The sequence below is a fragment of the Rhinopithecus roxellana genome, chromosome 4 (genome assembly GCF_007565055.1).
Source record: "Rhinopithecus roxellana isolate Shanxi Qingling chromosome 4, ASM756505v1, whole genome shotgun sequence".
Classification (NCBI taxonomy): domain Eukaryota; kingdom Metazoa; phylum Chordata; class Mammalia; order Primates; family Cercopithecidae; genus Rhinopithecus; species Rhinopithecus roxellana.
Window position 1 is genome coordinate 2,099,047 of NC_044552.1, and position 15,317 is coordinate 2,114,363.

Genomic DNA, 15,317 nt, shown 5'->3' on the forward strand with positions numbered 1-15,317 from the left:
CCCTGGCTTAAGGAATACAGGGCTGGTAAAATAATTGTTGAGCCTCAAGTCCAGATTTTCAATACATATGGTGAAGCCTACTGAAAGACTGATGTCAAGTATGAGGCAAGTTGACAGATTTTAAGAATTATGGGTCCATTTATTTCTTAATACAAAATTATCACTATATTATGGATATATAATATATCCATTTTAGGGTCTTCTCAGCTTTTTTTCTTTTAGGAGTTTACTTATACATTTATTATGTTATTTATGACTATATGTTTATAAGGTATATATGGTATTTATTAAAATCACTTATGTTCTGGGATGTTTACATTAACAAAGATCTATGAGGAGGATTTTCTCAGTGAAGAGGACTTGATCTACAAAACTGAATTCCAGAATTTTCTGACAGTCAATCCAATTGCAAACGGCTTTATCTGATACCTATCTCAAAGCAGACCTCATTCATCAGGGAAGCTGATGGCATGCTGGATAAATTCTCTAATTCAAACAGAAGGACTCAGCTGTCTTTTCTAAGTATGACACATGAGCAAGCGGAAATCAAAGTAGGAAAAAAATCATTTTAACATCCCGAATTCATCACAGTATTTAAACAATTAGAATTTTACTTTATTTCAGAATAAGTTTACAGTTGAAAAATGATTTACTAAAGCCACATTATTCATACAGACAAAACTTTCATAGCAAAACCTTGGTACATGAGCATTAATAATTCGAATACTATATGGATATAGAAGATATTTAAAAAATGAAAACGATGTATTCCAAAGGCTGTAATAGGCACACTATATATGCTTGTACTGGGCCCGCCAAGCATTATACTGTAATTCATTAAATGTGATCCAAGAAATTGCAGATTTTTCAGCACTATGTACTGAAAAGCTAAAAAGGAATATAATAGCTACTCTTATGCTAAAGAAGCTTCTACTATCAAGACTACAAAATAGGAGCAGCAAGCCAAACCAACAGATAATACCTTAGGTTTTCGGAGAAACAATACATGTATGGCTTTTTCATGTTCATTTTTGAGGCTGGTTAGCAAGTCTGGCAGATGGAAAAGAGGAAATTAGTCTATAATAAAACATTAAAGACATAATTTACAAGGTATCTGAAATTTAACATGTTCAAACTTGGAAAATAATAACTGAGCTTGATTTTAGAGCAAAGTTGCGAGGTATTACGTAGCAAAAAAATGACTTCTTCTGATTAATGTTTTGGCATAAGGATCTCTTATGCAGAAGAAAAGTAAGTTTTCAAATGACATGGTGGAAAAATATGTAAGATGAATAATTAGAATTTACTTTCAGTTTTCAGTAACTACAGAGAATATAGGTCTTCCAAGGACCAAGAAACTGAATTTGGTCCTTAATATAAACTCATAGGTCTTTTAAAAGCGTGGGTTGAAATATGTACTCATGCTGACAGTATCCACGCTGATAAAGGTGAACATGTGGTAACAATAAGAAAAAACGTGTCCATTTCTCAGGGCACACTACTACTTCTACATTATATTGAAATTGCCTAAAAGGTAAAAATGTACATCTTAGATTCTCAAAGGTTTTATTTTTTAACTAGCAATGAAATATAAGTGTAAAAGTGAATCATGCAGTCTTTTTATCTATCAGTTACTGTGTTCTTGATATGAGGGGAACAGAATTCTTTTTTTTTCCCTTTAAATCCATAATGTTCACAAGTCATCATGTGGAACTAAAATCACACACAAAGGCGAATCATGAGGAAATGTTAAATATTTCAAAATGCCCACGAGGCGTGCCAGAAACAGTGCTGTGTCTACAGCACAGAATTGTTGGAGGCCAAAGCTAAAGCAGTAGGTGCTACTGCAACTTCTAGCTCTTTACTGCTGCTTTTTTGTTTGTTTGATAGGGGGGGATTCAGGTGAGGTGGTTCGGTCTCTCGGGAAGTTAGGCCATAATTTCTGCAGGTTCAGTGATTAACTTGGATCCATCCCATGCTGTCTTGAACTGTTCAGGAACGGGAAATTCTCTCTGGAAAAAGGCAAGAAGAACAAAGTTCTTTAAACTACAACGAAGTTATTTAAGGCTTCCTTTTGCAAACAGATGGGGAGGCTGATTTTTGCCACGTGATAGGCAAAGAAATTTGATCGAATTGCAAGCTGCGTCATGGGGAGGTCTTTGTCACGTGGAGACTTGCATATGTCATGTGTCAGTTCTGTGACTTCAAGCCAGTATCATCATTAAAGCTAAAAGCATCATTTAGAATGAACCAGGCATCCTTCTAAGCACTGGACAAAGATGAACTCAGCAGATCTCCTGTAATAACCCTATGAGCTAGGAGTTCTTGGGGATGCCATCTGTAGGAAACAGAGGCCTGAGAGATTAAGCAACTGGCCCCAAAAGATGTGGCCAGTAACAGCACAGCCAGAATTCAAATCTGGGCTCTATTTTACCCACTACTCTCCACTAAACTTCAACATGCACATGAATCAACTGGGAGCTTATGAAAATGCAGATTCTGGCTGGGCACAGTGGCTCACGCCTGTAATCGCATAACTCTGGGAGGCCAAGGCGGGTGGATCACCTGAGGTCAGAAATTTGAGACCAGCCTGGCCAACATGGTGAAACCCTATCTCTACTAAAAAAATACAAAAAATTAGCCAGGAGTGGTGGCATGTGCCTATAGTCCCAGCTACTCTGGAGGCTGAGGCAGGAGAATCGCTTGAACCCAGGAAGCAGAGGTTGCAGTGAGCCGAGATCACGCCACAGCACTCCAGCCTGGGCAACAAGAGCGAAACTCTGTCTCGAAAAAAAAAAAAAAAAATGCAGATTCTGATTCAGTAGGTCTGGGGAATGGAATGAGAAACTGCATTTCCAACAAGCTCCCAGGTGATGCCAATGCTGCTGGTTCCAATCACATGGAGTAGAAAGGTTTTATCCCAGAGGTAGCTCTCTACTCTTTGATAAATTGTAAAAATGAGCTTAGGGTTATATACACGTTTGTCACCCTTCACCAAGGCACTCTACTTTTCCCATTGGAAAATACACATACAAACATGTACACACAAAGAATAATAGAGAATAGTCAAAAGTAGTCTGAGTCAACATTCCTTTCCCAGACAGTGATTCTTAGTGATTCTCCAGTCATTTCAGAAGAGGATAGAAGACCTCCTCCAAGGCAAGGAAGAAGGACAGAAGACCTTCAGAAGAAGATAAAAAACCTCTCCAGGCCTTGGACCTGGCTTCTGGGCCTCTTCGGACTTCCAGTCCATGCAGTGCTTGTTGAAACCTCATGTGTCTGATAAGTGATGCCCATGCTCGTAAGCCGTGGTGTTTTCATGGAACACACATGGGTACTTATCTTCCTAGATGTAGGATCCAACTGTTTCTTTGGGATGAAGTCATTCATTCGTTCAAAAGGAAAGGCCTGGGCCAGGCGTGGTGGCTGACACCTGTCATCCCAGCACTTTGCGAGGCTGATGCCTGCAGATCATCTGAGCCCAGAAGTACAGGACCAGCCTGGGCAACATAGTGAGACCCCACTGTATAAGGACAAGCCTTACACAGTATAGTGCTGCTGAAGAGCCACTCTGATTTGGCATCTCTTTTGGCAGAGTTGCAGAGGATTCCCAGGAGTGGGGATGCTAATCCCACCCTCCCCTTTGTCTCTGCCTGTCCTCAGGGATACTGTTTCTACAAAACATACAAAAATTAGCAGGGTGTGGTGGCACATGCCTGTAGTCCCAGCTACTTGAGAGGCTGAGGCAGGAAGATTGATTGAGCCCAGGGGTGTCAAGGCTGCAGTGAGCCATGATCGCACCACTGCACTCCAGTCTGGGCAACAGAGCAAGCCCCTGTCTCGATAAAACAAACAAAAACAAATAAAATAAAAGGCAAAGCCCTTGCTATAATGAGTGATGTATTCTTCTTGAGTAAAATCTGCAATGGAAAAATCTTGAAGTAAAGAACCCACAATCTGAATAACGTGTGTGTGTCTGTGCAGCCAATATTCCTTCTGGGGCTCTTCTGGATGGGCAGACGAGGCTTGCTGTTTGTTCTTAAGAACCAGGCCAAGCAGAGAATGTGCCAGATGAAGGCACCTCTTTGATAATAATTGCACTAGAGCTGCCCCAAATCTGTTCCTGGTAGTGAGGGGTTAGTAATATGCTAACGGGTCTTCTCTGGAGACCAACTTCTTTCAAGACGAAACATCCCCTCCATCCATTCCCACACCATAATGCCCATGGCAGGTCCTCTGTGTTGTTCCCTACCAGCTCCAACCAAGAACACACGAAGAGGGGCCACAAGGTAATTGACCAATAAGAGGCAAGATCTTGTTTTTTTTTTTTTTTTTTTTTTTTTCTTTTTGAGATGAAGTCTTGCTCTGTCGCCCAGGCTGGAGTGCAGCAGCGTGATCTTGGCTCACTGCAACCTCCGCCTCCCAGATTCAAGTGCCTCTCCTGCCTCAGCCTCTCGAGGAGCTGGGACTACAGGTGCCCACCACCACATCCAGCAAATTTTTTGCATTTTTAGTAGAGACGGGGTTTCACTGTGTTAGCCAGGATGGTCTTGATCTCCTGAGCTTGTGATCTGCCCACCTTGGCCTCCCAAAGTGCTGGGATTACAGGCGTGAGCCACCGTGCCTGGCCAAGACCTTGGTTTTTAGCATGAATGCTCAGGTTTCGACTTATGCTCATCCTTTAGGCCGGTGGATCTTAATGCTGGCTCCCTACTGGAACTGCCTGGGAAGCTTTAACAATTACAGGTGCCTGGGTCCCATGCCCATAGATTCCAGCTTCATTAGTCTGCAGTGTTCATCCAAACCCCACTGCTTTTCTTAGCAGATCCAGTCCCATGCAGCTGAGCCTTCTGCTTAAACAGCTGTAAAGCCCAGGGCTCCCTCCAATTTTTGGCTCTCCTCTGAAGCTGTTGGCATCAGCTCTCCAGGAATTTTTTTAGGTGGAGAACCCAAGAGAGGACTCTTCTCTATCTCAGGGTTAGACTGTCCATACACACTTACTAGTGAAGCATGGCCTGAGGCTTGCAGAGTTTTGTTTTTTAAACTGAAATGATGAATTCTGGCCTGTAATGTATGACACGTGGCTGAGCAGAGCTGAAGAACTTACTGCCAGGTGCGGGAGGGAGAATGTGTCAGCAGTCACACTGTCTGCCGAAGGAGATCAACCTGTGTGTCGATTGCTGTGTAGGCCCTGGCATCTGACCCCTCAGGCTGAGGGAGCTCCTCTTCCAGATGTTTGCCTGCTAAGTTACATTTTCTCCTGTCCTTCCCTGGTTCACTGGCTCCCTGCACTGGCAGACTTAGAGGGAATTTTCTGTTTTTGGTTTCTTTTTTTTTTTTTTTCAGACTGAGTCTCGCTCTGTCGCCCAGGTTGGAGTGCAATGGCGCAATCTTGGCTCACTATAACCTCTGCCTCTTGGGTTCAAGCGATTCTCCTGCCTCAGCCTCCCGAGTAGCTGGAATTCACATGGCTAATTTTTGTATTTTTAGTTGAGATGGGTTTTTGCCGTGTTGGCCAGGCTGGTCTCAAACTCCTGACCTCAAGTGATCTGCCCCACTCAGCCTCCCAAAGTGCCGGCATTACGGGGTGAGCCACCATGCTCGGCCTTCTCTACTGATCTCCCCACTTCCAAGTAGCAACTAGCAGATCCATCACACTTCATGAGCCAGGAAATGTACTTCTTTATTCATACTCCCTTTTGAAAGTGTGAGAATATGCGTATGCTTCTTTGAGAAGGTGCTTTGTTGAGGAGAGAAAGCTGAGAAAATAAATAGTGGCCAAGTCTCTTAGATTAGTGTTTCTCAGAAGGGCCATTGGATGCACTTAATGGATATGCCTGTTAAAAATCGGATTCCTGAGCCTCACTCCAGGCCTCCTGAATCCAACCTCCAGGTGGAAGATTTGGGGACTGGCATTTTCATAAAACTTCCCGATTCTGACACTTAACCTCTCACTTAAGCATAGCTGCACAAAGAGCCCTACTTACTGTCTTTTCTCTGGCCTCACATTTTTTCTCCGAGGCATTTGTCCTTCTTTCCTGTTTACCTCCACCAGAGCAAAGGAAAATACTTAGTCCTACATAATACGAACTCAGATGCATGCTGTGCTATTTGATAAACACCGGTCCATTAAATGAATTATTAGTACACTACCCTTGAGAATCGGAAATCCAGGAGTAGTACAGTCAAGAAGCTAATAGGCGGGAAGAGATGCGGAAGACAGCTCCCTGAATTCCTCTCCTGCCTGTGAATTCTGCTACAAATAAAGCTCGCAGGTTGGTGGTTGATTACTCAATCTCTAAGAACGTTAATAATGAAGGCTCCAGAAAAATTCTTGACAGCCGTTTGAAAGGTACTTACATAATCACCATCCTGAGGGATAAGTATGTTCATTTCAGATGACTTGGCACTCACGATCTCACAGTCTAATGCGTCTTCACTGAGGTATATGTGGCAACCTTCTGTCTTATTAATGGAAATTGTTGGCACTCTCCCCATTACCTGAAATAGGAAAAAATATCTGGGACCAAAGCAAAGAAGCAGAAATCACAATGCCCTTGAATAAATACAATCTCTTGGCTTTAGCTTGGGTTTAACCAAGCATTAGGATTTACCGGGTCAGAGCTGGGGAGGTGGGTTAATGGCAAAGCCTTCAGGCAGAATAGGATGGGTGTCATTCGGGGACAGAATGAAAAGACCACACAAGGGGATTCTCAAACCTCAGGGTCTCTTTCCTGAGACAAAATTAAGGGATTAATTTGGGAACAGCGGCTAGATGTTCAGAAAAAGCCTCACAACCATGTTAGTGGATATGAAACACGTATTTGATTTCATGATAAAGGAAACAAGATGTATTCACATTCATTTGCTTGAAATTTTACTTTTGACAAATCTCTATGACACTAGGATTAAAACAAGTTCTAAAGTTGTCACTTACAAGTAAAACTATTCTTGAGTAAAAACTGAGTAGATTTTTCCTGAACTTAAATAAGAAACACTACCATTCTTTTCACATAAGTCCTTTGCCGGATAAAAATCTCAGTGGCTGAATTTGAGGCTTACATGAGATGAATGTCTAGGTATTTTGAAATGTATTCATTTCAGGAGCCAAAACTGGGGGCTTAGCTCAGGATACTCATTATATAGATAAATAGGATCATACAAAAGAGGAGGCGATTCTTTGTAGTGTTTATAAATATCGAAGTGCTATAAAAATTCTGATCGGTTTTAAATTTCTCTTCCAACAATCAGTTCTCAGACATCCCCCCAAAATCTCCATAAGGGCAGACTGTTCCCCCAAAGACCGTATTACAACTCTTTAATTTTCCTTCTTGTCATGGTAATTAAAGCGATAAAGACATCTCTTCTTTCACAGTGGAGAAAAGGCTGGATTGCAAACCAGGAGCAACTCCTGTTGATGGTGCAAGTGATGTAAAGAATTCCTTGTGGGGAGTCTGGCCAGGTCACTCTACTTCTCTGGTTCCTCCTCTCTCTTCATAGAAACTTAACACTGAGTTGGAATTGAGCCCCAGTGGAAAAATAAAATAGGCAGGGGTAGTTCAAGGACAGGTACACATAGGGCTCTATCACAAATAATAACACGGCACCTATATCTGTATTTCAAGAATGTGTCTATAGTCATGTTTTGGTGATTTCTAGATGTCCTTTCTAAATTTTTTGTTTATTTTTATTTTTTTGAGACAGAGTTTCGCTCTGTCACTCAGGCTAGAGTGCAATGGCGCCATCTCAGCTCACTGCAACCTCCACCTCTGGGGTTCAAGCGATTCTTCTGCCTCAGCCTCCCAAGTATCTGGGATTACAGGTGTGCACCACCATGCCCGGCTGATTTTTTGTATTTTTAGTAGAGATGGGGTTTCACAATGTTGGCCAGGCTGGTCTCAAACTCCTGACCTGCTCGCCCTAGACTCCCAAAGGGCTGGGATTACAGGCATGAGCCACTAGGCCTGGCCAGATTTTGGATTTTTTGACTAGGGATGCTCTATATGTACTGGAGTTTTAAGAATACTTCTGGTATGTCAGAATTTAATTTCCACAGCATTTTGGGCAGTACTGCATTTGGGTATGTAATAAACATGTCTTTCTTCCCTGGTGGCCTGTGAACACGTTGAGAGCAGACTGTTTCTTATCAGGAGAGCCGGGCCAAAGAACAGCTCCTCTGCTGAGCGATGGGTGACGTGCATTTAATACATGTTTCTGCATTAGTATTGTTTTTCATAAATTTCTTTCTCCATACAATTTTAAACATTTCCATTGATTATCTTAGTCTTTTCTCTCCCCCATAATTTGTACTATCATCTTAGGACAGTTTGCCAAAAATAGGAATGCTGGGCCAAATCATATGAACTTTCATCCATTCCCCTTCCCCACCCTTTTCAATATTTTAGTATTATTGAAGTGAAATCTGCAAACATAAAATTCACCCATTTAATTTAATTTAATTTAATTCTTGTTTTTTTTTTTGAGATGGAGTCTTGCTCTGTCACCCAGGCTGGAGTGCAGTGGTGCGATCTCAGCTTACTGCAACCTCCACTTCCTGGGTTCACGTGATTCTCCTGCCTCAACCTCCCGAGTAGCTGGGATTACAGTTGTGTGCCACCATGCCCAGCTAATTTTTGTTATTAGAGACGGGGTTTCACAGTGTCAGCTAGGCTGGTCTCAAACTCCTGAGCTCAGGTGATCCACCCACCTCGGCCTCCCAAAGGAGGGATTACAGGTGTGAGCCACCACATCTGACCAAATTCACCCACTTTAAGTGTACAATCCAGTGATATTTAATAAATTTACAGAGCTGTGCAATCATCACTGCAATCCAGTTTGAGAACATTTCTGTTAGCCCCCAAATATCCCTAATGCCCATTTATAGTCAATCCCCATCCCCACCCCCAGGTAACTGTTCATCTACCTTCTGGTTCCATTGTGACCAAGCCCTTTTAAAACAATGTATTAAGTGTTTTAAATAGGTCGTGATATTCACTTGGTTTGAACATTCAAAAGTTCAAAAAATATTCAGTAAAATATCTTTCTCTTGTCTCTAAGCCACATGGGCAAGTTTCCAGTCCTCCATGGTTTATCCTTTCAGAGGGTATTTTTATAACGCATGTCTGTATCCTTAAAAATTATGATGTATTTCAAACATAGAAACATATAGAAATTATATAACACATACATAAGTACATATATGTCCAACCACCAAACAGCTTTATAGACTACTACATTTTGGCTTATTAGCTTTTTTTTTGGATTAAAATCTGGCAATATAGTTGAAGCCCCCAGTCTGTACCACCCAACACCTCATTCACCTTCTTCCCTCCCTCCCTAGATGTAACTCCTGTTCTGAATTTTGTGTTTGTCATTCACCAGGTCTGTCCATCACGTGAGGTGCCTGGGACGGCCACCTGGAGCTCTCATAAGCATATGTAATATGAGTTTTGCATGTTTTAAATTTTTTAATAAATGGATACATTATGCATAGCCTGCAATTCTATAACTTGCCTTTATTGCTCAATGTTGTTTTTGAGATTTACCTATTTTTATACATGTAACTGTAGTTCATTTTTTACTTTTTAGATGGAGTCTTGCTTTTGTCGCCCAGGCTGGAATGCAATGGCGTGATTTCAGCTCACTGCGACCTCCACCTCCTGGGTTCAACTGATTCTCCTGCCTCAGCCTCCAGAGTAGCTGGGATTACAGGTGACCGTCACCACGCCCAGTTAATTTTTGTATTGTTAGTAGAGACGGGGTTTCACCATGTTGACCAGGCTAGTCTCGAGCTCCTGACCTCAGGTGATCCACCCGCTTCAGCCTCCCAAAGTGCTGGGATTACCGGTGTGAGCCACCGTGCCCGGCCGGTTCATTTTAGCTGCTATACTAGTTAAACTACCAACTGGTATGCTATTGGGAGGGTTTATTAACTTACCAACTGGTGGACATTTAAATTGTTCTTATTGCCATTATGAATAATATTGCAATAAACATTTTCACATGTGTCTCCTTGGCACATGTACCAGGGCTTCTTTAGTGTGTACACTGAGAGTGAAATTACTCAGTCACAGACTTTGAATGTGACTTTCTTAGATGCTGCCAATTTGCATTGCAGTGAATGTCACAGATTTACTCCCCCAACATTGATGTATCAGGGTTCTCATTGTTTCACCTCCTTAGCAATCCTATAGCATCAGACTTTAGTATATAGGCAGTCCTCAAATTGATAAGATTCAGTTAACCTAGCACCATGCAAAGTAAGGACAGTCTGAATGCAAAATGGATGAGTGTGAGAAGACATCACTAATTGTGGTATTAATTGGTATATATACTTCTACTAGTTAGGTAGGCTATAAGTATTTTCATACATTTATCAACCACTTTCTTTTTTGTCTGAATTGCCTTAATATTCTGTGCCCATTTTTCTATTAGACTGTTAGCCCCTTCCTTCCTTCTTGCCCTCCTTCCTTCCTTCCTTCCTTCCTCCCTCCCTCCCTCCCTCCCTCTCTCCCTCCTTCCTCCCTCCCTCCCTCCCTTCCCTCCCTCCCTCTCTCCCTCCCTTCCCTCCTTCCTTCCTTCCTCCCTCCCTCCCTCCCTCTCTCTCTCCCTCTCTCCCTCCCTCCCTCCCTTCCCTCCCTCCCTCTCTCCCTCCCTTCCCTCCCTCCCTCTCTCCCTCCCTTCCCTCCTTCCTTCCTCCCTCCCTCCCTCCCTCTCTCTCTCCGTCTCTCCCTCCCTCCCTCCCTTCCTCTCTCCCTCCCTCCCTCCCTCCCTCCCTCTCTCCCTCCCTCTCTCCCTCCCTCTCTCCCTCCCTTCCCCTGCCCCCCTTTTCTCTTTCTTTCTTGTTTCCCTCTTGTTGCCCAGGCTGGAATGCAATGGCACGGTTCTTGGCTCACCGCAACCTCTGCCTCCTGGGTTCAAGCGATTCTCCTGCTTCAGCCTCCTGAGTATCTGGGATTATAGGCATGCGCCACCATGCCCAGCTAATTTTGCATTTTCAGTAGAGACGGGACTTCTCCATGTTGGTCAAGCTGGTCTCGAACTCCCAACCGCAGGTGATCTGCCCACCTCAGCCTCCCAAAGTGCTGGGTTTAAGGAATGAGCCACTGTACCCGGCAGCTTTTTTCTTATTGATTTAAGTTCTTTATAAATTCTAGATACAAATCCTTTTTGATTATCTCATTGCAAATATCTTTCTTCAGTCCATGGCTTGTCTTTCAGCTTCACATTATGTCTTCTGCTAAACATATAATTTAAATTTTGATGTAGTTAAAATGACCAGTCCTTTCTTTATGGTTTGTGCTTTTTGACCCTAATTAATTTATTTCTTACTCTGAGGCATAAAATTTTTCTTCTACATGTTATTATCAAAGTTTAAAAGTATTTGTTTTTCACAATTAGCATTTTACTTTTATGTAGGATGTGAGGTAGAATTCAGTGTATTTTTTTCCCACGTGGAAAATCAATTGCCCTAAAATACAAATTTCCATCTATGCATCTATTGATTTCAGGGCTCGCTAGTCTGTTTCATTTATCTATTTTTGTATACTACCAACAATATGGCACTTTACAATGAGTCAATATCAGGCACGCAATCGCCTTCATCTTATCCATCTTTCACACTGTTTTAGCTATTCTTGTCCATTTGTTTTCCAAATGAATTTTAAGACCATTTTTCATTTAAAACTCTGTTGAGATTTTGAGCTGAATTTCATTAAACTCACATTAAATAACTGAGACCACTGATAGTGATGTCTTCCTGTTCACTGACTTAAAACACCACTGTTGCATTCTTTGTAACTATCTCCCATTTCTGTTTACTTTTTTTGCTAGGTACCTACAGTTTTGTTGCACCTAGCAACAAAATAGCTATTTCCACCTTATTTTCGGTTACGTTTTCTTTTCTTTCTTTCCTTCTTCCCTCCTCTCCCCTCCCCTCCCTCCCCTCCCCTCTCCTCTCCTCTTCTCTTTTCTTTTCGACAGAGTCTAGCTCTATTGCCAGGCTGCAGTGCAGTGGTGCAATCTTGGCTCACCGCAACCTCCGCCTCCCGGGTTCAAGCAATTCTCCGGCTTCAGCCTCCTGAGTAGCTGAGACTACAGGCGCCCGCCACCATGCCGAGCTATTTTTTTGTATTTTTAGTAGAAATGGGGTTTCACCATGTTAGCCAAGATGGTCTCAATCTCCTGACCTCATGATCCGCCAACCTCGGCCTCTCAAACTGCTGGGATTACAGGTATGAGCCACCGCGCTCAGCCTCTATTGCATTTTCTAAAACTTATTTGTGGTAGAAAGAAATGCTATTGATTTTTGCATGTTCATATCATATCCTACCATCTTGCTGAATGTTTTTTCAGTTTTATAGTTTCTTGAATCTCTTGGGTTTTATATAAATGCACATATTTTGCTGGGAAATAAGGACATTTTTGTCTCTTCCTTTTCCAGTTTTATCTCTCTCTATCATTATCTTATTGCATTGCATAGGTTATTGCTTGAGCCCAGGAGTTCCAGACTAGCCTGGGCAGCATAGCTATGCCCTGTCTCTACAAAAGATTAGCTAGGGATGGTGGCACACTCCTGTAGTCCTAGCTACTCAGGAGGCTGAAGTGGGAGGATCAATGGAGCCCAGGAGTTTGAGGCTGCAGTAAGCTGTGATCACCACACTGTATTCCAGTCTGGACTCAAGCAAGACCCTGTCTCAAAAAAAAAAAAAAAAAAAGATAGAAGTTATAATTGGCCAAAACCAAGAAGTCCTTTAGATTTTGGCATATTATAAAATTCCATTTGGCTAAATCAAAATTATTAAAGATTTAAATTCACAGATTTTCTTCTGTTTTGCAAATTCAACTCCAACCCTACTTCCCAGGTTGTATTTCTGATGACCTCACTGATTCTTTAGAAAAACTTCCTCCTCGTGATCCAGGACCAATTTTTCCTGAGAAAAAAAGTTCTCTTTGGAATGGTGCTAATCATATGAGGAGAGTCTCACAGTATTTTTATTTATGCATTATTAATCATACTCATCAAACATTTACTGGATGCCTACTATGTACAGGTACTGTGCAAGTTTCTGGGGCTATAAAGAATAGTTAGCTGTCTCTTTTTTGTTTTTTCTTTTTTTTTTGAGATGGAGTCTCTCTCTGTTGCCCAGGCTGGAGTGCAGTGGCGCGATCTCAGTTCACTGCAACCTCTGCCTCCCAGGTTCAAGCGATTCTCCTGCCTCAGCCTCCCAAGTAGCTGGGACTACAGGCACCCACCACCATACCCAGCTAATTTTTGTATTTTCAATATAGATGGGTTTTCACCATGTTGGCCAGGCTGCTCTCAAACTCCTGACCTCAGGTGATCCACCTGCCTTGGCCTCCCAAAGTGTTGGGATTACAGGCGTGAGCCACCATGCTGGCCAGTTAGCTGTCCTTGAAATTGAGATGGTATGCCAGTAATGGAAACACAAAATGGGATCTGTTAGAAGAGACTGAAAGAAAGAACTAACACTGAGAAGTAAGAGTGGGGTCTACCAAGGGGGTGATGATAGAGCTGTGTCCAGAGGGAACAGGAATAAGAGTATTTTAGGTGGCCACAGGGGAGTCTTGCTCTGCTGCCCAGTCTGGAGTGCAGTGGCACGATCTCCGCTCACTGCAAGCTCTGCCTCCCGGGTTCACGCCATTCTCCCGCCTCAGCCTCCCGAGTAGCCGGGACAACAGGCATCCGCCACCATGCCCTGCTAATTTTGTTTCTGTATTTTTAGTAGAGATGGGGTTTCACTGTGTTAACCAGGATGGTCTCGATCTCCTGACCTTGTGATCGCCCACCTTGGCCTCCCAAATTGCTGGGATTACAGGCGTGAGCCACCGTGCCCAGCCGCAAGGCTCCTTCTTGCAGGCGGAGTGGATGGTCTCTGCAAGGCCAAAGCTTACAGCGTGGTTGGAAAGTCTCTGCTTACCTGGATTTGAATGTCCTGGGAGTTGATCACTTCCACAATGCCCACCACATTGTCAAACACCAGGCCAAGTTTCTTACAGTTGTCTAGGGGAGAGAAAAAACACACCAAAAAAACAACTCCACTAAATACATACAGCTTGTTTCTATAACATCATAATAACCATAGAGCCATAATTCTGCCCTACCAATTATAATGGAGTTTACTTTCCCTTTTATCTGAAGAGTTGATTTTTCGCATTTGAAAATGTAAGCCACTTGTTTCAGCTCAGTCTCTGAAATCACAAGGTCATTCCTGTCCTCTTGGTACTCCTAGAATTAAGACAAATACAAATACATAAGGATACATAAACAGAATCCACTGCACACTGAAATTGTTACAAGCTCAGCATGAAGTATGGTTTTGCAGCATATTCTTTTGGAACCATCTCCTTATGGATGAAACCACAGGTCTTACTCTCATTGTTCGGATGGGAAAAATGGAACTACTTCTTGGAAGCAAGTCAGTATCTCTGTGTAAACATCAGGTATCAGGCACCCTAGCAGGTGGGAGGCTGGAGCAGGGATGTGAGAGCTTTTTGTTGAGACCTTGATGCCAAGTCTGGACTCGATGCTGCAGCAAAACCTGCTGTGTCAAACAGGAGTTGGGCAAACAGGCTGGTGAAGGGTCATAGCAGTGGTCTAAGCCCCGTGTGTTTTCAAGGTGATGACAACTCTCCAGGGACTCTGGTCCTTCATCTTTAGGGAAGCCCTCCAGATCAACAGGAGACACCCGCTTTCACTCCCATTTGCAGTGTCTACGTCCTGCTCACACAGTTAGCCCAGACAGTGGGGGGTGGCAGCAGTGGGGTACAGAGGTATCATCCCTCTATCTGTGGGACCGAACGAAACATCTCACGGCATGTGAGAATGGGGCAGACTTCCCAGTTCCATAGATTAACAGTCTGTCTTGCTGCCTGATTAAAAGCTTAGAGAAAGAATAGCTAAATCCATAGAGACAGAAAGTAGAATGGTAATTGCCAGGGGCTGGGAGGGGTGCAGGGGGAGCAATAGGGAGCTATTGGTTAAGGGTACAGACTCTTGGTTCTGCAAGATGAAAAGAGTCCTGTGCTGGGTGGTGGTGATGGCAACACAACCATGTGAACAGACTTAATGCCACTGAACTGGACACTTAAACACAGTGAATAGTCCATTTTATGTTATGTATATTTTACTACCACTTACAAAATAATTTAAAAAGTTGAAGAAAAGAATGCATGAGAACCTGTGAAAATAAAGTTTATGGAAGCATTCAGAAACGCCCTGGTTTCTACTCTAGCCAGTGGTTTTTGCCTCTGCCACTTCACTTAGGTGGTTAATAGGCACCACCTAACCTATTTAA

At 42.8% G+C, this 15,317-nt stretch overlaps 1 protein-coding gene across 1 annotated transcript in view; it reads right to left on the bottom strand.

Annotated features, from left to right (window-relative positions):
• Positions 1-588: 588 nt before the first annotated feature.
• CAP2 (cyclase associated actin cytoskeleton regulatory protein 2) overlaps positions 589-15,317 on the bottom strand; it is a 166,098-nt gene continuing 151,369 nt past the window's right edge. The window contains exons 10-13 of the mRNA XM_010352727.2: positions 14,125-14,248; positions 13,941-14,023; positions 6,361-6,501; positions 589-2,012 (exon numbers count right to left, since the gene is read on the bottom strand). Of these exons, the coding sequence (XP_010351029.1) occupies positions 1,929-2,012; positions 6,361-6,501; positions 13,941-14,023; positions 14,125-14,248 (432 nt within the window). The 3' untranslated portion in view covers positions 589-1,928. The remainder of the gene's footprint in view (positions 2,013-6,360; positions 6,502-13,940; positions 14,024-14,124; positions 14,249-15,317) is intronic.